Below are 24,186 nucleotides of genomic sequence, written 5' to 3'. Positions count from 1 at the left end.
AACCTTTTCCGATGGAGGCCTAGGAGAAATGCACTGTCTAAAGCACATGGTGGGGGTCTTAATCATTTTTTGGTCTAAGTTATTAATGCTATTCTGTTGCCAAGGTCTATTGGAAGCCATAAACATCTTTAAGTTGGCCTTACAGTAAGATCTTGGGGCTAAATCAGGCTGATCCAATATTTTGCCCATTGAAACAAAGGCCAGATAATTTGGGGGGCTGTGCAGTACTCAATACGATATACCAACCTGCCTGATCAAGCACTGAACCCTCAGTCCATGAGGCATTATTTTGCACTTGCTTGGGGCAACATGCTACTGACTCAAAAGTGATAACTGACCGTCAATATCTGCCAGTTAAGGACACCTTTTCTCACTCTGCAGTGGCAACCCTTCCTATCCAACTCATCACAACCATCTCCAAGTAAATCTTATAAATGAAGCAGGCAAAGTGATACAGGTTGAAAGTTATAGTAATACAGTTCAGCTGCCAGTGTACAATGGGGCTTCCTTGGGCCCACCATTCAGAGAACCTGACATCAATGGCCACACTCAGAGTTTGCCTAAAGACCTGTAATGGAAACAATTGCCCATAGCAGGGCCCATCAGTAGATCCTCTGGTACCCTGGAAGGGCCAGTGTCGGGCTGGGTTATCTAGGGGCCCTCACCCCAGTCTTAGACCTTACACCGCCCCCCCCCCCCCCCAAACACACACGCAAGTGAGCTCCAAGACGCAACTGTGTGTGTGGGGGGGAACGGTCTAAGACAGGGTTGGGGGCCCCGAGGTGGATAACCCAGGGCTGGGCCAGGGCCCACTGGGTTTTTTCCCGGTGTCGGCTCAGTCTGACCCTGGGAAGGCCAGTCCAACCCTGGCTGTTACAATTGTCATTCCTTTCTTATGTGTCCAATCCAACCCCTGTTCAGTCAGACTGCGCTGCTTGGGCTGCTATTCAGAGCATAAGGAAAGTGTGATGGAACAGGGTCTCCCTCTACTGGCTGCTGAAACTATCAAACAGCATGGCAGCCCCAGTTAATGGGATACTCTATATTCACTCACCACAATTTCCCCATTCCTATTGCTTGTCTTCTATTAGATAACAATGTTATCCTTTAAAGTGTTAAATGAGAAAATAATTATAACTGGGTAACAAACGAGGGCAGAAAAGCAGTTAGAAATAGACAATAAAACAAAAACTGGTATATTAGCTATAGAATAAAACATTTATTAACAAGAAATGACCTGGACAGAAATTTTTGAAGAATGAAAATAAATTTTATGCATTATATATTATACTGTGAAACAATCTATACTGTAATATTCCTGTACACTTGAGCTATTTGTTGTGTATCGGGTATAAGGATTTTTCTTGTTCTCATACCTACATGGCCCATTTACAGTATTAGGCAGCCTGGGTGTCAGACTTGCAGGAACTGCATTGGGGTGGGAGAGCACAGCACCCACAAGAGAAATTACACTATTCCTTATTCTAAGCTCCAGCATTCCCCATATTTATATGTACAGTGGGGCTTTGTGCTGCAATGTGGATCTGCTGCCTGACTTCCTATGTGGGGTAGTATTTCAAAGAATTAAGGTGAAGCTACAAGTCTTATATATCATAACTCTGCCCATTGGGTGAATTTATACAAGATGTAATTGACAAATACATCAGCGGCGATTTTACTTGACATTGTCAGCAATCACAAAAAGACTTATTGGGCCAACGGCTGCCATTGGCACTTAGAAATTGCCATTTTGTCTGCCATGTTTTTTCTATTTGCCCATTGCTGCAGCATAGTTTGGCAAATGATTCTGGTCTGAAAGTTCCATGGAATTACAAGTGTCATGGTGGGAAAACCGTAAGCATTATGGCTTATAGAGCAATGTTCGACATGTGTGTGGGCCTAGTGTCAGTGGGCTCTGTCAGTATGTTGTGATATAGGAATCTATTAGCCATGATGCCTGATGTTTAGATACCGGAGGGTTGATTCACTAAAGGTCGATAAGTTTTATCGCACGCGGAAAAAAATGTGCAATTCGCTAAAGTATTATTGCATGCGTTGTCGCATATCGCGTGCGTTAATAATACTAACGCATGATTCACAAACACTTAGACACGCTAAATATCGCATTTGTCTGTGCGAAAATTAACACCTACTTGGGGCAGGCGGTAATTATAGAAAAGTACAGTTCCTGAGCTTTTGGCAATAAAATATGGACTTTGCAGTGGGATTTATTCAAGTCTGTGTTGGCCCTAGAGTGATGCAGCCTCCAGTTTGCAGGGAGATGGGCATTTTCATAAATGTAGTTTTACGAAAGTAATGCTGTGTATGGCTAATATGGATTACGTTTTTTCGCACGCGGCGACTATTTGTGAGCGACGCGTTGATTACTGTGCGTTTCGTCAAATACCACACGAAAATAGTCTTCGAAACTTAAATAATGCAAGCAGCATCACGTCTAAATTAAGTATGCTTTTAGTGAATCATGCGTTGTCGCGAAAAATTAGACGCGATAAAAAACGTATGCAATAAATAGCGCTCGTGTTAATGCACTTTAGTGAATCAACCCTAGGGTGTTTCCATAATGTGGAGCACCATAAAAAACTATGCACTGAACCCGAGTGCCTTGGCCAAACCAAATTCAAATCCCAATTTCCAAATAGTGGAAATTATCAATTTTTTTCAGACTGTGGCTTCTTGCCCCAGGTCTTTAGTAATTTGCAGACGCAAATTAGGATTTGGATTTGGCTATGAATTCAGCTGAATCCTTTGTGGAAGATTTGGTATTCAACCGAATCAAAAACAGTGGATTTGGTGCATCCCTACTGGATGTGCCGTACCCTTTTTTTGCTAATGCAATTCCAGATAATAGATCCCATATATGTGTATGGATTTCAGAATCTTTGTGTCAGCAATCCTCCTGTGTGTCATTATTCAGAACGCCCTCCTTGCAGTTGCCCCTGACTTTCTTTAGAAAGCTCATGACATTGGACCCACCTGTGCCCCTCTCCTGTAGGTGCTGCACCCCATTTCCTAACATCTTGGCCCGGGCTCCTGCTGCGCTCACATACTTGCAGACTATGCGAATATGGAGGGAGCGGAAGTCAGTGAGGGACAAGACGCATTCATTAAAGGCAGAGAGCAGTTCAGGGTCCCCGCATTGTTGAACGTATCCTGGGAGAGAAGGTGCCTTCCCAATCCTCTCTACAAAGTGGCGGTGTGCTGGGGGCATGTACTCTCGCATCCGCAACAAGAATTCAGCTGTAGGAGGAGAAAAAATAATGAGTTGTCATATCTCCAGGGCCAGTGACAGAGAAGAAGGGACCCCATTCATGAACAGGTGATGCTATTCACAAGCTGCAAGAACATTTTGGAGCAAAATAGCCTTGTACATAGCATCACAAATACTTGCATTAGTACCGTCTTTCCAGTTTAATGGTGGAATGAGCCTTTGGAGGACCCAAGTACAATACCCACTTGGCCTGAACAACCTTCTCCCCCTGCACTTACTCTGCTTTGCACCTTCCTCACAATTGTTTCTTGCAGATCATTGCCGCCCTAGTTGCACCCCCCCCCCACAATGTGCCCAAGGCACCTGCCTCTTCTCACTGCCCCTAGTGTCAACCCTGGGTCCCACTAAAGAAATGCCAAAAGAACAAGTGACCAAAAGGTAAATTTTTTGGAGTGCATGATTATGTGATTTAAGTGTTTTACTTGCTCCAATTCTTACTACCCTTATAGATTGTAAGCTCTATTCGGCAGGGCCCTCTTCACCTCTTGAATTGGTTATTGGTTGCTTTGCATGTAATTCTCTATGTCCATTGTATAAACCCACTAATTGTACAGTTCTGAGGATAATGTTGGTGCTTTATAAATGCATAATAATAATAATTATACCCATAACAAAATAGAATATTTGGTTGTTTTCCTGCTGCTACAAAATGCCATAAGAATAAATGAGAAAGTATTGCGTATATATATATATGTGTACTGGATAAATAAAAGTGCAGTGTATTTTTCAGATTGCATAAACAATTCTGTATTTGGGTGGGAAATGTTAAACAGAGTTATGTATGTAACTTACCGCTCTCCGCTCTGTGCTTAATTCCCAGCAATTCGTCAAAAGCCTGAAATACAGAGCTCTGTGCCGCACTGCCCCCTGAGAAAGAGAATGGGGTTTCTGCTACCCCTTCATATAGCAGCCCCTCTGGCATGGATGGGTTATCCTTCCACCTGTGTGGGGCACAGGACAATGCACAATAAAATATATGTACACTATTACTATTATCCCAGCAGGACACTGACTGTTTATCTCAGGGATAACTACACTGGGCCTCTAGTTATTCTACGACTCACAACATCCCACCAACAGTCTAGAGCTGTTACTTGAATGCTTGGAGTTGCAATTAAATGATAAGTAGTATCGACAACAGGTATAGGATCCATTATCCAGAAAGCCCCGATTATGAGTCTCCCATAGACTCCGTTTTAAGCAAATAATTCACATATGTAACAATTATTTTCTTTTTTTCTGTAATAATAAAACAGTACCTTGTACATAATCAAAGCTAAGATATAATAAATCCTTATTGGAGGCAAAACAACCCTATTGGGTTTAATAATTTTAAATGATTTTTACATAGACTTAAGTTATGAAGTTATGAAAACCTCAGGTCCAAAGCATTCAGGATAATAGGTCCCATAACTGTAACTGTTTTCTACCAGGATCACTTTCAAGCCCAGGACCCACATAAAGTTGAGAGCACAGGGTAAATGCCTCTCTAACGTTTTTTTTTTAATAGCATTTTAATTAATTGCCTTCTTCTTCTGACTCTTTCCAACCTTCATTTGGGGGCCGCTGACCCCAGCAGCCAAAAACCTATTGCTGTGTGAGGTTATAACTGTATTGTTACTGTGATTTTTATTACTTACTTTTCTATTCAGGCCCTCTCCTATTCATATACCAGCCTCTCATTCAAACCACACCTTGGTTGCTAAGGTGAGTTAACCCTAGCAACCAGATAACTGCTGAAATTCCAATTTGGAGAGTTGCTGAACAAAAAGTGAAATAATTAAAAAAACACAGATAAAAAATGAAGACCAGTTGCAAATTGTCTTAGAATATTACTCTTTACATCATATTAGAAGCTAACTCAAACGTAACACCCCTCTAAACCACCACTAGATGGAGTGCTGTAGTGGGAGGCAGAGAGGGTGGGACGTAGGGGTTAGTATGTAAGCACAGCGTAGGTAGTAGCAGTGCCAGCCGCCCAGTACAGTGGCCCCCACGTTACTGTATCTACATCATGGTTAGAATACACAGCACCGGCACAGCACAGGAACTAACAGTACCAGGCCCAGGGACAGATCCTCCTGTGCCAGCTGAGAGGGGGTTAAACATCGCTATCAGTCGGAGGGAATGTTTAATCCCACAATGTTCCCTGAAAAATTCTTTCAATATCCAGGAAACTTAAGGGAAGTGCGTGATCTAAAATTATCCTGAAATACAAACTGAAAGATTGCAAAGCAGGGAGCCAGGGTGAGGGTGGGGCGATGGGGAGAGCACCAATGGGTGGGTGGGTAGGTGAGAGACCAAGGCCAAGAGTGGTGTAAATGCGGAACTTCCAATTAGGCTGTGTGACTGCAGACTTAAAAGGAGAACAGTAGTTCTATTCACTAAATGTATTTACTAAAATGCAATGTCACAATGATGGGAATTTGGGGAAGAAAATAAGATTACACTTCCTTTGACAGTTTACAGAATGATCCATAATGTTATGGTGGCAGGGGAGGATGGGAGGGTGACATTTGGTGTTATTTTACAGTAAGAGATGCAAGAGTTTGGCTGGAGAAAAGAGACGGCTAAGAGTCATTTACTGTATATGGCTTTGGCTAAAGAAGAGAGTCAGTGTGAACCAAAGGGGATTCCAGGGACTAAAGGGGCAGCTCCTTTGCCTTAGGGTGAACATACACAGAGTTACTTAGTAGCAGCTACTTGTCATGGCTACTAAACGCCAGAAAATACCCTGCCATAATACTGAGAATTGCCTCTGCTAAAACACACATAGAGACAATTATCTGTAAATGATCAGCATTGTCTATTTTGTAGCCATGACAAGTAGCTGCTACTAGTAGCTCCTGACCCTTATACAGTAACGCAGCTGGTACTCACCCTGACAGAAACAGGCGAATTGTGTTGTAAAATATGTCAGAGTCCACATAATCTGCAGAGGAACAAAGCAGTTGTTAGGGAGAGAAGCATATATGAGGTAGGAAGCCGAGGGAGGCCGTGCCTTTAGCCTGTTCACTAATACTTGTAAACCAATCAGATACTTGATTTCACCTTATCTACCTTAGAGATTTCACAGAAAAACCAGCAGCCTGCATTGTTCCTTTAGCATCAGGTTCCATTACAGTAGGGCTGTCCAAGTAGAGGCTTTTGGGCTGGCTGAGTCCCTCAAAGAGATTTTTTATGGCTGCCTGATGGCCTTCAATGGCACCCAATAAAATTTTTTAACCTGCCCGATTGATGAGACTACCGATAACCGCAGCCTTTGCAATAACGTCTCGTCAAGCCGCCATACCCACACCGAATAACGTACAGAACAAGGTTTCATATGATGATATGATAATATCAGTGCATGTATGGCCACCTTAAAAGAATTGGACAGAACTGCATTGGGGGATGGCCAGTTGCTGTCTCCTGAAAGCCACCAGCAGCACAGAAGCCATATTGGCACACAATAGCATAACACTGGGAAGGGATGCAGAGAGGAATCTGTACCAATATGGATGGTTGCAGGGCTAAGAATGGAGGGCTGTGGGGTGAAGCCTCAAAGAGAAGGAGACAAGATGACATAACAGAAGCATAATGGTAACTGACCGTGCATGAGTTTCAGGGCATCGCTCATCCTGTTGATGGACTCGGTCAGATCCTTCAGGGCTTGCAGGAGCCTTGGCTCATCCTGAGAAACCAGAGAATTCACTGCCTGACAGACGGCCTGCAAACCAATACACAAGTCATAAGCTACATCATGAATACACCCCCAGGGTGAAGATACATGGAGCTACTAGTAGCTACTAAACACCCTGCCATAAACAATGAGATTTGCCTCTGCTAAAACACATGCAGAGACAGCATTGTCTATTTTACTAGCTGTGATATGTAGCTGCTACTAGCAGTGGCGTAGCATGGGCTTTCGTCGCCTGGGGCCGACCGGAAATTTGCCGCCCCTCTATTTAGTTATTCTTAAAAAAAATAGACAAAATAAAAAAAGCAGCATTAAATTTTTTTTTTTTTTGATTGAATTTGAAATGCGGTGCGCATGTCATAATTGTCAAAAGTGGATTCAGCTGTGCGTCCGTGGCTGCCCATGGTGGCAGGGCCGCCATCAGAAATCACGGGGCCCCTCCCATCAGTACAGGACACACAGACATAAAAAGTATTAGGGTCACCCTACCACAGTGCCCCCTAACACTATGCTGGCCAGGCCCCCCTAACGCTATTCTGGCCACGGTCCCCCCATACAACTGCCCCATAGACAGTACCCCCATACACAGTGCCCCCAATTGCCCCATACACAGTGCCCCCCACACACATTGCCTCCAATTGCCCATAGAAAGTGCCCCAATTTCCCCATAGACAGTGCCTCCAATTGCCCCATACACAGTGTCCCCATAGACAGCCCCCTCCACACAGTGCCCCCAATTGCCCTTAGACAGTGCCCCCAATAGGAAAGTGCCCCCATACACAGTGCCCCAATTTCCCCATACACAGTGTCCCCATAGACAGCCCCCTCCACACAGTGCCCCCAATTGCCCTTAGACAGTGCCCCCAATAGGAAGTGCCCCCATACACAGTGCCCCAATTTCCCCATACACAGTTCCCCCATAGACAGTACCCCCCAAAGACCTTGCCCCCCACAGAAAGTGCCCCCATACACAGTGCCCCAATTGCCCCATACACAGTTCCCCCAATAGAAAGTTCCCCCATACACAGTGCCCCCATAAACAGTGCCCCCAATTGCCCCATACAAAGTGCCCCCAATAGGAAGTGCCCCCATACACAGTGCCCCAATTGCCCCATACACAGTGTCCCCATAGACAATACCCCCCAAAGACCTTGCCCCCCAATAGAAAGTGCCCTCATACACAGAGCCCCAATTGCCCCATACACAGTGCCCCCAATAGGAAGTGCCCCCATACACAATACCCCACAAAGACCTGGCCCCCCCCATGGAAAGTGCCCCAATTTCCCCATAGACAGTAGCCCCCACACAGTGCCCCCAATTTCCCCCATAGTACATACCCCCAACAGACCATCGGCGGCGGCTCCTTCTCTCTTACAGGCAACAGGCGCTTCTCTAAGGTTGCGCCTCGTCGCTGACGTGTGACGTCATACGCACGGGCGCAACCTTATAAAAGCGCCTGTTGCCTGTAAGAGAGAAGGAGCCGCCGCCGCCCCTTCTGATACGCCGCCCGGGGCCATGGCCCCCTCGGCACCCCCCTCGCTACGCCACTGGCTACTAGTAGCTCCATGTGTCTTCAACCTTAACATTCCTTTGCCTAGCCCAGTTGTCCCAATAACCAACACTGTGTTTACAAGGTCCAGACTGAGGTCCAAACAGCCCCCACCAGCCCAATAAATAGTGACTGTCTATGACATCTTACAGCAGCCCCTCTGGCATTTGCCTGAATCCACAGATTGCCAGTCCGGGCCTGATGACCACAGATTTTAAAATCGATATGGGACACTACTCACTCACTACTCACCCGCACCCCTGGGATAGCAGCTACCTCCACCATCAGAGTTACCAGCGCAAAGCCTTGCAGACTGTCACCTCCTGGCAGGGACACAATGGTTGTCAGGTTCCTAAAGGCAAGAAGGCAGAAACATTCATGAGTGGCCCTCATCTTCTGGAGAACTTCCCAGGGGCCTGCGCTAAACTGCATTATCTACACAATATCAGTCCCCTGAAAATGGAGATTTGTCTCATTTTGTCCCCTGCTGCTAGTGTCACTGACCCTAGCTAACAGAAAGCGGATTTTGAGAATAATAATGTTAATCCTATTTTTTCTATTGCTACTAATAACACATGTCTGGCTTAGCAACGAGACAAAACAAAACAAATCATTCAAAAACTATAATACTTGAAAATACTTTGGAATTTACTGTCTACAATAAACAACAAGTTACAGGAGAACTAAGTATTACTGTAACCATACTATTGTAGGGACCCATAGGGTTAAGCTCCCTATGGCTTTACTTCCCTACTTTCCCTTATCTGTACTGTTATAGGGTAGACCCCTCTATACCCAGGTTACAGTTTCTAAAGCTATCCCTTACAGGTTTAGCCCTTTGACCACTCCCCTTGGCAGACTATATAGTGTCTTGCACAAGGAAGTGTTTTCCTCTTTGGCTGCCGGTCTGCTACCTGAAGCAGAGCTCCATCGAGCCTGGGTACAGATCTGGCCCAGTAAGCCACTATCCATCCAGTTCATTCATAAGAATCCTCTGGCGTCCATTTATCTCTATTGCACCACACTACTTCAGCTAGTTGTAGTTCAACAACCCCTCAGCTCCATTATATACCTCCCACATAGCGGAGGCCCACTCCTGTGCATTAAGGTCGCATGTAACACATGCTCTATAGCACGCTACTAGCCTGGGTTGGCCATTTTATAGCCAAATAGGTGTTACACTATTAATGCACCATCACTGGACCCCAGGCCCCCTCTGAGCTGAACTAGGAACTGCCACAACCTGCACGGCATTGCTGTCCCATATAACTGCCATTTCATGCTCGGATCTCCATTTTTAGCCACCACATGTGCAATGGTCTAAGGCAGGGTCTCCAACCTTTTTTACCCGGGAGCCACACTCAAATGTAAAAAGAGTTGGGGAGCAACACAAGCATGAAAAAATGTTCATGAGGTGCCAAATAAGGGCTGTGATTGGCTATTTGGTAGCCCCTATGGGGACTGGCAGCCTACAGGAGGCTCTGTGGCAGTACACATGGCCTTTATGTCCCCAAAACTTGCCTCCAAGTCAGAAAATAAAAAATGAGCACCTGCTTTAAAGCACTTCCAGTGCTCATGTATAGTGATCATGGAAATCCAAGACGTTATGCAGCCAAGATGCCAGCAGCTCTGCATTTCTCTTCACAATAGAGGGTCACATTAGAGAAAGATTCTGACAGTTCTTAATGGTGATGTTTAGGAAGGGACCTTTAACTTTAGGGTGAACTTTTACTTTAACCTACTATTGTAAGATGTGCACAAGAGTAAACAACTCTATGGTCTCATACTCACTCTATGGTCAGTGGTCTGAACAGGGTTCCACAGGTGCCCAAAAAGAATAAAACAAGACAAGTTAGTTTGTAGACGAACCAGCCTTTTATACACATGGAGGTGTTAGCAACAAAGCAGTTAAAAAGTCTGGGAAGTGACCATATTATGCTCTAAGGGCAAGTGCTGTATTTGTCTGCTGTGTTTAGCTGTCTTTGTGGAAGTCGGACCCAGGGCAAGACAGACTTTTTTGGACTCCAATGTTTATAGAAAATAGGCATACTTAACCTATGGCCCTCCACACTATCCCCACTGCTAGTATACATCTCTCCCTACTATACCTGCTATCCCACAGCCACAGTCCCTTCCCAGAGGCTATTATCCCACTGCTACTATAGGCACCATCTCTCCCTACTATACCTGCTATCCCACAGCCCCAGTCCCTTCCCAGAGGCTATTATCCCCCCACTGCTACTATAGGCACCATCTCTCCCTACTATACCTGCTATCCCACAGCCACAGTCCCTTCCCAGAGGCTATTATCCCCCCACTGCTACTATAGGCACCATCTCTCCCTACTATACCTGCTATCCCACAGCCACAGTCCCTTCCCAGAGGCTATTATCCCACTGCTACTATAGGCACCATCTCTCCCTACTATACCTGCTATCCCACAGCCACAGTCCCTTCCCAGAGGCTATTATCCCCCCACTGCTACTATAGGCACCATCTCTCCCTACTATACCTACTATCCCACAGCCACAGTCCCTTCCCAGAGGCTATTATCCCACTGCTACTATAGGCACCATCTCTCCCTACTATACCTGCTATCCCACAGCCACAGTCCCTTCCCAGAGGCTATTATCCCACTGCTACTATAGGCACCATCTCTCCCTACTATACCTGCTATCCCACAGCCACAGTCCCGTCCCAGAGGCTATTATCCCCCCACTGCTACTATAGGCACCATCTCTCCCTACTATACCTGCTATCCCACAGCCACAGTCCCTTCCCAGAGGCTATTATCCCACTGCTACTATAGGCACCATCTCTCCCTACTATACCTGCTATCCCACAGCCACAGTCCCGTCCCAGAGGCTATTATCCCCCCACTGCTACTATAGGCACCATCTCTCCCTACTATACCTGCTATGTCACAGCCACAGTCCCGTCCCAGAGGCTATTATCCCCCCACTCCTACTATAGGCACCATCTCTGCCTACTATACCTGCTATCCCACAGCCACAGTCCCTTCCCAGAGGCTATTATCCCACTGCTACTATAGGCACCATCTCTCCCTACTATCCCACAGCCACAGTCCCTTCCCAGAGGCTATTATCCCACTGCTACTATAGGCACCATCTCTCCCTACTATACCTGCTATCCCACAGCCCCAGTCCCTTCCCAGAGGCTATTATTCCCCCACTGCTACTATAGGCACCATCTCTCCCTACTATACCTGCTATCCCACAGCCCCAGTCCCTTCCCAGAGGCTATTATCCCACTGCTACTATAGGCACCATCTCTCCCTACTATACCCGCTGCTTACCATCTGGGAGATTAGTCGCCCCGCAACAAATCTGCGTTGCCGCTGGCGTTTAATCTCCCCGCAATGCCATCCCACCAGCAAGAAGTTTACTGAAGTTTCCTTTCAAGGCAACTTCCGAAAATCAGGCCATCCCACCGCGATTTACATTCTTGCCGGTGGAATGGCATTGCGAGGAGATTAGTCGCCTGTGACAAGATTTGGCACGGGGCCACTGGCCTAATAGGAAGAGGAGAAATGTAAAAGTTTCATAAAACAGACCTTACCCTTGAGGGTTTTTACGCCTCCAATTGGCCAACACAAGGTCAGCATGGACCAAGATGGGTGGCATGCCAAGGACTTCTGACAGGTTGAAGTAGGGCACAGCTAAGCAGCGGGGCAGCGCCTGGAAGGGCACAGATAGGAAGTGAGAAGTGCTCCGCCCTCTGGCTGAGAGTGAGAATTGCAACAAAGGAACACAAACAATACATGACATTTGTACATAATAGATCCATGTAATGAAACAGTAAGTGCCCTGTTGCAGCAGGGTTGTTGGCGTTAAACTAACCATATGTAGACTTTTACATAGTCTAATAAGAAACCAAACAAGCTAAATACTATTACTTTCCTGTTGTAGTATTACTTCTGTATTCTCCTGGTGATTACTAATAGTCTGCAATTAGTTACACTGCCTCCTCTATATTATACTGTCTGGTTCTAAATAGTAATAGTCTGCCCAATCAGTACCAAAACCACAATCCAAGGAACAGCCTCAATACTGGTGCATTCCAGTATGTTTAATGTTCTGAAAAGTAGTGAAGTTCAGGTACTCACCTTAATGGCCCCTTGTTCACCATCTTGCCACACGTAGCCCATGACTATGTGACCAAGTATCAAACGAGCCAGGCGCTGCTCTCTGTACCCTGATAGGTGCTGTATGGTCAGCTCTGGCATCTAGAAACACAATTTAGAAATTCCGGGGACACAGCTCAGTGACTGAAGAACAAAGGACAAGTATCCACTCTAGTGAATGTATAATTAGCTGGTGCAGCATGGGTAAGCAGTGCTGGAATTAGGGGTAGGCAGCGGAGGCACCTGCCTAGGGAGCAACCATTTGAAAATGGGGGGGGGGGGCACAATTTCATAAAATGCTTATTGCAGTTATTGTATTTTTACAGCCCAGATCCAATAAACTATCTAAAGCTCCTTGTCTATCCCCTCCCTTCTAGGGGCACCTATATTGCCACCCTTGCCTTGGGCACCAAAACTCCATGGCCTGACTCTAAGGGTGAGGACAGACAAGGAGCTGGTCCCGCAGGGAGCCCCTCAGATAGTGTGCTGCTGGGCATATTGCAGTAAACTGTTACTCTTGTGCCCTCGTGTGTTTTAAACTTGGACTGCAGCTAAAAATCAGTATATACTTATCTTGTACAGCATAAATATTCTACAGTATATCAGGGGTCTCCAACCTTTCTTTAAGATGGCCATACATGCACCGATACTATCGTACGAAACCTCGTTTCGTACCATATTCGGTGCGTGTATGGCATGTCGGCGAGTCGACCGATATCGCAGGAAGCTGCTGATCATGGGCGTCCGCAGAAAATTTTCCAAGGGGGGGCAAGTAAGCTAGCATCATCCTGCAACAGACAAATATATATATATATATATATATATTTTTTTTTTTTTTGCAGGATGATACTAGGGGAGGCTAAAGATGGCCCATACACAGACTGACCTACAGCTAATGTGACACTTAGTGGATTCGCTGCTGGCGTAAAAAGTTAACCTCCCAACTACCTCTTGCCGTTCCCACTGACTCCCAGGGATACTGTACAAAAGTGCGGGGGGTGCTTTTTTTTTTTACCCTAAAATGTTTAGTATGTAAAAGTATTCATATGCGCACTTCTGTTAGGGGATCTGCAAACATTTGTGTTTGGGATCAGTTAGCTTCAAGGGGTAGTTCGCATTCGAATTCACTTTTATTTTTAATGGTTTTTCAGTTATTTAGCTTTTTGTTCAGCAGCTCTCCATTTGGTATTTCAGCAGCTATCTGGTTGCTAGGGTCTTATTTACCCTAGCAACCAGGTAGTGGTTTAAACAAGAGATGGGAATATGAATAGTTAAGGGGCCTACTTGGAAAAATAAGTAATACAAAATTATAATAATAATAAAATTGTAGCCTCACAGAGCAATATTTTTTGGCCCCCATTTGAAATCTTTATAGAGGCAGAACAGAGGCAAATTATTCAAAAAAATTAATTAGGAAGACCAATTGCAAAGTTGCTAGGAGTAGGCCATTTTATAACATACTAAAGGTTAACTTAAAAGTGAACCACCCCTTTAGATGTGTTTATGTTTGTTTTATAGCAAGAAAGGCAGTGGGTACTGACTCCCCATTATATACAGTGAGACGCAGTCCGTATTTACAAACCCAGCACATTATATACAGTGAGAAGCAGTGGGTACTGATGGCAGATATTCAGGCCCTGGCACTATAACACTGGCACTGATACACTACATTGGCTCCACTGTAACTTACTATAAATGAACAAAACAATGACAAAAAACAATAGTAAAAAAAAAATAGTAAGTGCAAAAAACAACAACAAATATACAAACACACAATGAGCTTTTTCAGAGGGAAAGAGTTAACTTGCCCTCCATCTGTTAGGGTAGGGGATAGATTATAAATTATTATAGATGTCAGGTCAGGCAAAAAACAATTTAACGTCAGCTAGTGATTCTTTAGGACTGTATAGTACCTGTGTGTATAGTACCTGTGTATAGTACCTGTGTATAGTGCCTGTGTATAGTACCTGTGTGTATAGTACCTGTGTATAGTACCTGGGTATAGTACCTGGGTATAGTACCTGGGTATAGTACCTGGGTATAGTACCTGTGTGTATAGTACCTGTGTATAGTACCTGGGTATAGTACCTGGATATAGTACCTGGGTATAGTACCTGGGTATAGTACCTGGGTATAGTACCTGTGTATATAGTACCTGTGTATAGTACCTGTGTATAGTACCTGGGTATAGTACCTGTGTATAGTGCCTGTGCATAGTGCCTGTGTATATAGTACCTGTGTATAGTACCTGGGTATAGTACCTGGGTATAGCGCCTGTGTATAGCGCCTGTGTATAGCGCCTGTGTATAGCGCCTGTGTATAGCGCCTGGGTATAGCGCCTGGGTATAGCGCCTGTGTATAGCGCCTGTGTATAGTGCCTGGGTATAGTACCTGTGTATAGTGCCTGTGCATAGTGCCTGTGTATATAGTACCTGTGTATAGTACCTGGGTATAGTACCTGGGTATAGCGCCTGTGTATAGCGCCTGTGTATAGCGCCTGGGTATAGCGCCTGGGTATAGCGCCTGGGTATAGCGCCTGGGTATAGCGCCTGGGTATAGCGCCTGGGTATAGCGCCTGTGTATAGCGCCTGTGTATAGTGCCTGGGTATAGTGCCTGTGTATAGTGCCTGGGTATAGTGCCTGGGTATAGTACCTGTGTATAGTGCCTGGGTATAGTGCCTGTGTATAGTGCCTGGGTATAGTGCCTGGGTATAGTACCTGTGTATAGTGCCTGGGTATAGTGCCTGGGTATAGTACCTGGGTATAGTACCTGTGTATAGTGCCTGGGTAAAGTGCCTGTGTATAGTGCCTGGGTATAGTGCCTGGGTATAGTACCTGTGTATAGTGCCTGGGTATAGTGCCTGGGTATAGTACCTGTGTATAGTACCTGTGTATAGTACCTGGGTATAGTACCTGTGTATAGTGCCTGTGTATAGTGCCTGGGTATAGTACCTGTGTATAGTGCCTGTGTATAGTGCCTGGGTATAGTGCCTGTGTATAGTGCCTGGGTATAGTGCCAGTGTATAGTACCTGTGTGTATAGTACCTGTGTATAGTACCTGTGTATAGTACCTGGGTATAGTACCTGGGTATAGTACCTGTGTATAGTACCTGTGTATATAGTACCTGGGTATAGTAGCTGGGTATAGTACCTGGGTATAGTACCTGGGTATAGTACCTGTGTATAGTGCCTGTGTATAGTGCCTGGGTATAGTGCCTGTGTATAGTACCTGTGTATAGTGCCTGTGTATAGTACCTGTGTATAGTACCTGGGTATAGTACCTGGGTATAGTACCTGGGTATAGTACCTGTGTATAGTACCTGTGTATATAGTACCTGGGTATAGTACCTGGGTATAGTAGCTGGGTATAGTACCTGGGTATAGTACCTGGGTATAGTACCTGTGTATAGTGCCTGTGTATAGTGCCTGGGTATAGTACCTGTGTATAGTGCCTGTGTATAGTGCCTGGGTATAGTGCCTGTGTATAGTACCTGTGTATAGTGCCTGGGTATAGTACCTGTGTATAGTACCTGTGTATATAGTACCTGGGTATAGTACCTGGGTATAGTAGCTGGGTATAGTACCTGTGTATAGTACCTGGGTATAGTACCTGGGTATAGTACCTGTGTATAGTACCTGGGTATAGTACCTGGGTATAGTACCTGTGTATAGTGCCTGTGTATAGTACCTGTGTATAGTGCCTGTGTATAGTACCTGTGTATAGTGCCTGTGTATAGTACCTGTGTATAGTGCCTGTGTATAGTACCTGGGTATAGTACCTGTGTATAGTGCCTGTGTATAGTACCTGTGTATAGTGCCTGTGTATAGTACCTGTGTATAGTACCTGTGTATAGTACCTGGGTATAGTACCTGGGTATAGTACCTGGGTATAGTACCTGTGTATAGTACCTGTGTATATAGTACCTGGGTATAGTACCTGGGTATAGTAGCTGGGTATAGTACCTGTGTATAGTACCTGGGTATAGTACCTGGGTATAGTACCTGTGTATAGTACCTGTGTATAGTGCCTGTGTATAGTACCTGTGTATAGTGCCTGTGTATAGTACCTGTGTATAGTGCCTGTGTATAGTGCCTGTGTATAGTACCTGTGTATAGTGCCTGTGTATAGTACCAGTACTGTGTTTCCAGTTTGCAAAATCTCCCAATCCCTGTGTGCATCTGTGCTCTGATTGGTCAATTTTACTGTCTGTCAAGGAAGCTGTGCTCTGATTGGAGAATCCACAAGAAGAAAGATCCAATTGGAGCACAGCAAAACGGGCTTGAGGGGACAGTGTTTTTTTTGCTACTTTTGCAGGGGGGGGGGCAAGTGCCCCCTCTTGCCCCCTTCTGTGGACGCCCATGCTGCTGATATCGGACGACTCGCCGATGGGCCAGGTTAGAAAATTTTGATCGGGCGCCATAGAAGGCACCTGACCAAAATCTGCCGTCAGGGCTGAATCGGCAGAAGGAGGTAGAAATCCTATTGTTTCTACCTCCTTATCTGCTGTTTCAGCCCTGACTGTGTGTGGCAGATCTGACGATGTCAGATCGCCACGTGTATGGCTAGCTTTACTCGTGAGCCACGGTCAAATGTAAATAGTCTTGGGGAGCAACACAAACATCATAAAAAATTATGGGGGTGCCAAATAGGGGTTGTGATTGGCTATTTAGTATTCTCTATGCATAATCTCAGTTTACAGGAGGCTTTGTTTGGCGGTACATATGGTTTTTATTCAACCTAAACTTGCCCCCAAGTCAGGAATTCAAAAATAACTACCTGGTTTGGGGACACTGAGAGCAACATCCAAGGGGTAGGTGAGCAACATGTTGCCCTGAGCCACTGGTTGGGGATCACTGGTCTATAGAATGGTGCAGAATAACGATGACATGCTGACATGAATTACCTGCTTAAATATAACAGCAGTGCCACTGGCAAGACCTAATGCCCTGGAGATGGCACTAAAGATTGGACAGAACAGCCATGCCCCCCTGCACCCTTGTCTGACTGTTCCTTCAGCAACAGCCCTGTTCTCACTCATTCTTACTTATCATATACCCCTAGAATGGAACAGGCGAGCAGCAAAAGCAAATTATCTGTTTTCCCCATGTGGTGTTTCTTGTTCTGCACCCCCCCAATCTCACGTGCCAAGGGTCCTGGTTATGTATAGACAATGGCAAAACCATTGGTGTATCCTACATGGCACCAAGTATTGTCCAAAGAACCCAAGGTTTTATATATGCAGCCACCATCCAGTAAAAGCTAAACACACGCAGCAGGCAGCAGAAATATGCCAGTCGTGCCAGTGCCACCACTGCACATGTAACTGGGTACAAAGCAATATAGTTATTGACACTGAACTAAATGGCCACTGAAAGCCTACACTTTACTATGCCAACTGCTTTGTTCAAGCCTTCTTTTATCAAAATTGAGCCAGTGTGGGCACTCAGTGAAATATATTTCCATAATGTTAATGCAAATATGCAGATGTAAAATCCTTTGATATTTAGGGTATATGTTTTGCCTTGGAAGAGGCTGGAGAGATCTCTGCATCTTCATGTTAAGCTGAATCATTTGAGTAATGCATCAGGTGATCCAGAATCCTGTTACTCTGAAATAACCCATGGCTAATAAATCAAATATACATTATGCTTGGTAAACAATAAGGGCAGCTGCGAGCCTATCAGAGCTTGCATTATTGCTGCACTGTATAGCCTGAGACTTTGGGTATTCTGTATGCCCTGTAACTATTTACTCTTACCCAACGGCATTTTCCTTTATTTGCGTTTACTCAATCAGCCTACACTGAGAAACAAATGTATTTGCGGAGAGCAGCAAAGATTTATGTACTAATCACACCTAACGCTAACGAGGCTTCATATTTAGAAAAAAACACATTTATTACAATATATAGAGATAGCAGGGCTTATTTTCCAATGCAGTGAGAGGCAAAAGCTAGAAACCAGGGGACCCCTAGAAGTGCAATATGGCTGGGGCTATTACACAATCACCAGCTGATAAAGTGTTTGCCGTGGGCCCTGTTGGAAATGGCACCATCACCGAGGCTCATTGCCAACACTCACCTGTCTGACCGCTTCCCGAACCTGTTTAGTCTCAATCAAGAGGCACACATTTTCAGCAATGGTCATCCAAGGCTTGTAGTATTCAGGGAGCTTTTCCTTAAAGAAAATAAGAAAACTCAGTAACATTAGGAGGACATTTGTTATTTTACTGATCACATAGATATAGCAGCCCCCTCCTAAGGGGCGGGGTCCTAACTTCAGTGTCATCATAAATGTTGTAAATTGTGGGATCAACACTGAATACGGGGGGTTGAAATCTGACATTAGTGGTGGGATCTGTGTGTTTGGACCTTCGGTGCTGATGATTAAGAACCCAGCTCTGTGTGCCTTCAGGTCCCCTGTAGGGGGGTCAGGCCTGGTGAAATCTGCTTCAGAAGAGGGCCCAGCCACGTCACAGTAGTTACACCAATTGCAATAGTTACATATAGGTAAGTTCCACTGCCCCCAGTGAGCTGGCTGACTTATTAGCACAATCATTATTTATTTTAACTATTTATATGAACTGCTTATTATACAGTAACATCAGCTGTTTATATTAGGGGCTATTTACTGAACTACATGACCTTTCCAGCTGGGCTGGTCATTGGGCCCCACAGTAAAATCCCCTATACTTACAACCTATGCAAAACCTAAATTCCTTTCCTTTCCTTTCAATGTACATAAATTACGTATAAACTCCACTGACTTCAATTAAATTACTGACTTATTAGCACATTCATTATTTTTCCCATTTTTATGAACTATTATTGAATAGTTATTGGGCCCCACAGCAATATCATTGGGCCCCATAACTAACACAGTTTGAGGAACTTGTGCATAAACTCACATAACCTTTATATCAAGCAATGGCCGCAGAGAGCAGAGGCACGTACGTGAGTAGGGTTTAAACTTTGGGCAAACTCCACTGACCCCCATTGAACTGACTATTAATTAGCGCATTCATTACTGGAATTCCTCATATCAACTGCTTATTACTATAGCGTAACATCAAGGGGCGTGGCCAAAATGTTGGTACTGCACACCTGTGTTCATGGGGGGGCCTCATATAATTAACTTGTATGGGGTCCTACAGTTTGTGATGGCAGCCCTGTGTATCTTCATTAAAGGGTGCTGGGAAACAAGGCCGAAATCAAGGTGGTTCTGCAGTTATATGGGGCCAACACTTGCTATACTCTGGCTGTAGAATGACTTGGATTGATAATACTGGGACTAATGCCCAATAGCAAGGTGGTTCTGCAGTTATATGGGGCCAACACTTGCTATACTCTGGCTGTAGAATGACTTGGATTGATAATACTGGGACTAATGCCCAATAGCAAGGTGGTTCTGCAGTTATATGGGGCCAACGCTTGCTATACTCTGGCTGTAGAATGACTTGGATTGATAATACTGGGACTAATGCCCAATAGCAAGGTGGTTCTGCAGTTATATTGGGCCAACACTTGCTATACTCTGGCTGTAGAATGACTTGGATTGATAATACTGGGACTAATGCCCAATAGCAAGGTGGTTCTGCAGTTATATTGGGCCAACACTTGCTATACTCTGGCTGTAGAATGACTTGGATTGATAATACTGGGACTAATGCCATGAAAGAGGCAGAAACCACATAAACATATGTCTGTCAATCTGAATTATACCCCTGACCTCCAAGGTCCTTTGACCACCATGTACACACAATTGGACCCCTCCATTCTGTCTGTCATAATGAAGAAGGGGGGGGGGGGGGGGAGTGGGGGAGCTGAGCTAGGCCGGGCACTAACCAAGCAAAGGTTGCAATGGGTGGACTTCTGCCTCCTCTTAACCTTATGTAACCAGGCAGCAGGAACGGCCCTTGTGGCTAATCATTTATCTTAATCAAACAGGAATTAGCAGTTAAGTTATTGCTCTTAAAATCCCTTTTAAGTTAATAGGCTAAATGCACAACCCCCTGTTTTCAGTTTTAGGGGCTCTGGCACACGGGGAGAGTAGTCGCCCGCAAACAGGGAGATTTGTCACGGGCAACTAATCTCCCTGTGTGCCAGAGCCCTAAAACCCCCAGTACTGGCAGCCAATAGAAGGTGGTATGGGCTCTACTTTATATAGAATAGCGCTGAATTGGGGAAATGGGCAGAGCATCGCTAATAATTATTCATTCACAGAACATAAATGAGCAGGCTTTCCCCTGTATGAGGAAGTCTCTGTTTCTAAGGAATGGGGAAACTCTATGTTCATACATTTTGTTGGTCAGTATGTTTAGCAGAGAGTAACCCCAATATCATTACTGAGTGATATCTAGGGCTAAACTACAGGGGAAATTGGGTAGGATGGTGTGGGATGGACAGATCACCCCCTAGTAGATGTAGTTGCATAAAATCTGAGCTACAGAATGTAGTGTAGTTTAGCTCCTACCCCTGCTAAGGGACACAGAGTTTTCATCCCTGTTATTAACTTCATTGCTTCATTGTTGTTCCCCTTTAAATTAACTTTTAGTACAATGTAGACAATGATATTCTCAGATAATTTGCACTTGCATCGCTCCAGTCTGGAATTTAAGGGCTCTGGCACACGGGGAGATTAGTCGCCCGCGACAAATCTCCCTGTTCGCGGGCGACTATCTCGAAATCGCCTGCGCAGCGTGTGCCATCCCACCGGCGACTTACATTTTCGCCGGTGGGATGGCAATTTGGGGAGATTAGTCGCCCGCGAACAGGGAGATTTGTCGCGGGCGACTAATCTCCCCGTGTGCCAGAGCCCTAAGCTGCTTTTTTGTTGCTAGGGTGTTGTTTACTTTAGCAACCAGGCAGTGGTCTGAATGAGAGAATGGAATATGCATAAAAGGGGGGCTGAATAGAAAGATACAAATGAAAAGTAACAATCATTATAAAATTGTAGCCACACAGAGCAATAATTTTTTAGCTGCCAGCCAGTGATCCGCATTTGAAAGCTGGAAAGATGTAAAAGAGGAAGGCAAATAATTTTAAAACTATAAAAAAAATTAATAATGAAGACCAACTGCAAAGTTGCTAGGAATAGGACATTCTATGACATATTAAAATGGAAGCACTTCTTTAAATCACCAATAGAGTTGCAGGTCAGTCCGTGTCTTTTATAAAAATTACACTGGCCTGGGGGAAAGAGAAGAGAGTTGTGCCATTTCTGTATCACCTGCACCCGCTGGCCAAGCACGGGCACAAAATAGTGTTTTTGCTATACTGTACCTGTTTGGCACAGGAGATGCACTTTATATCACTTTAAATGCACTTCATATGACTTTAGATGCACTTTATATCACTGGGCTGCTGCAGGGGGCAGCTGGTACAGCAGCACTGTGATAAAGGGTCCATGTATAATTCCATGTATACTGAGAGGAGTAGGAGGCAGCATATCTATAACCTTTCCCTATGCTTTCTGCATTCCCCTTCTGCACTGCTTCTCCAATACCCATAGGTTTCCTAACACAGGATGGTATCACTTTATATCAGAGCAGAGCCACAAACCACCCTGCTGAATAACCCATTAAGGTTACTGCAGAAAGACTGGCTGAATAATATTGTCCAATTTATTTTTAAGAAAAAGAGAGGAAATATAAAACAGCATAATAAAAACCACAAGAACAGTCAGGTCAGAGGATAAAAAGTGAAAACAGATATTTGTCTAATGAGTTTGATTGTCACAGTTCTCACCAGTGGGTCCTGGAGTATAAATCCATAGTGTTCAGACACATAGAACTCCTTGGGATTAATATCTTGATTCTCCATTCAGGCACAGAATGTGATTCAGTCTCCCGAGTCCTCAGTCCAATGTTACAGAGCAGATCCCTCAGGCCCTTATATACAGAGCAGGTGCTGCAGAAGCTCCGAGGGGCAGAGCCTGAGAGTCAGAGAGTCAGAGATAGGCCCAGAGGAGATGGGATGGCCCAAATGAGTTATTTACTTCAGGCATTTCAGGGACATGTAAATATTAGTTTGTTATTTTAGTTAATGCTGACATAGTACAGAAAAGAGAACTAATTACCATTCCACTGAGACTTTTGGGCTGATAAGCACATGATGACAAGGACATTGTGGAGTTTCCCGGCGCTGTCACATCAGTTTGGTTCTGCTCTCCCTAGAAAATGTTCAACAGTATCAGAAGTTGAAGCAGATACGTGATGTATCATTGCATGGCCCATTTCCATGTGGAAGTGAAACCAAGGTTTTTTGCTGGGCCTCAGAGGCTTTTGTTTTCAGGAGACCACAGGAGCTCTAACATCATCTGAAATGGTCATACAGTAACAGCTACAGGGACTCTGGCTGTGGAATAGCAGGTATAGTAGGGAGAGATGGTGCCTATAGTAGCAGTGGGGGGATAATAGCCTCTGGGAAGGGACTGGGGCTGTGGGATAGCAGGTATAGTAGGGAGAGATGGTGCCTATAGTAGCAGTGGGGGGATAATAGCCTCTGGGAAGGGACTGGGGCTGTGGGATAGCAGGTATAGTAGGGAGAGGTGGTGCCTATAGTAGCAGTGGGGGGATAATAGCCTCTGGGAAGGGACTGGGGCTGTGGGATAGCAGGTATAGTAGGGAGAGATGGTGCCTATAGTAGCAGTGGGGGGATAATAGCCTCTGGGAAGGGACTGTGGCTGTGGGATAGCAGGTATAGTAGGGAGAGATGGTGCCTATAGTAGCAGTGGGGGGATAATAGCCTCTGGGAAGGGACTGGGGCTGTGGGATAGCGGGTATAGTAGGGAGAGATGGTGCCTATAGTAGCAGTGGGGGGATAATAGCCTCTGGGAAGGGACTGGGGCTGTGGAATAGCAGGTATAGTAGGGAGAGATGGTGCCTATAGTAGCAGTGGGGGGATAATAGCCTCTGGGAAGGGACTGGGGCTGTGGGATAGCAGGTATAGTAGGGAGAGATGGTGCCTATAGTAGCAGTGGGGGGATAATAGCCTCTGGGAAGGGACTGGGGCTGTGGGATAGCGGGTATAGTAGGGAGAGGCGGTGCCTATAGTAGCAGTGGGGGGATAATAGCCTCTGGGAAGGGACTGGGGCTGTGGGATAGCAGGTATAGTAGGGAGAGATGGTGCCTATAGTAGCAGTGGGGGGATAATAGCCTCTGGGAAGGGACTGGGGCTGTGGGATAGCAGGTATAGTAGGGAGAGATGGTGCCTATAGTAGCAGTGGGGGGATAATAGCCTCTGGGAAGGGACTGGGGCTGTGGAATAGCAGGTATAGTAGGGAGAGATGGTGCCTATAGTAGCAGTGGGGGGATAATAGCCTCTGGGAAGGGACTGGGGCTGTGGGATAGCAGGTATAGTAGGGAGAGATGGTGCCTATAGTAGCAGTGGGGGGATAATAGCCTCTGGGAAGGGACTGGGGCTGTGGGATAGCAGGTATAGTAGGGAGAGATGGTGCCTATAGTAGCAGTGGGGGGATAATAGCCTCTGGGAAGGGACTGGGGCTGTGGAATAGCAGGTATAGTA

At 45.3% G+C, this 24,186-nt stretch overlaps 1 protein-coding gene across 1 annotated transcript; it reads right to left on the bottom strand.

Annotated features, from left to right (window-relative positions):
* Positions 1-1,199: 1,199 nt before the first annotated feature.
* Positions 1,200-22,516, bottom strand: ido1 (indoleamine 2,3-dioxygenase 1). The gene is made up of 10 exons (NM_001005002.1): positions 22,408-22,516; positions 18,743-18,838; positions 12,644-12,763; positions 12,097-12,215; positions 10,309-10,323; positions 8,770-8,869; positions 6,881-6,998; positions 6,170-6,221; positions 4,082-4,230; positions 1,200-3,258 (listed from the first exon to the last, which is right to left on the bottom strand). The coding sequence occupies exons 1-10, from the start codon at positions 22,480-22,482 to the stop codon at positions 2,906-2,908; spliced, it is 1,197 nt and encodes a 398-aa protein (NP_001005002.1). The 5' UTR covers positions 22,483-22,516; the 3' UTR covers positions 1,200-2,905.
* Positions 22,517-24,186: the final 1,670 nt, after the last annotated feature.

The sequence above is a fragment of the Xenopus tropicalis genome, chromosome 3 (assembly GCF_000004195.4).
Source record: "Xenopus tropicalis strain Nigerian chromosome 3, UCB_Xtro_10.0, whole genome shotgun sequence".
Classification (NCBI taxonomy): domain Eukaryota; kingdom Metazoa; phylum Chordata; class Amphibia; order Anura; family Pipidae; genus Xenopus; species Xenopus tropicalis.
This window is presented reverse-complemented; position numbering and strand designations above follow the sequence as displayed.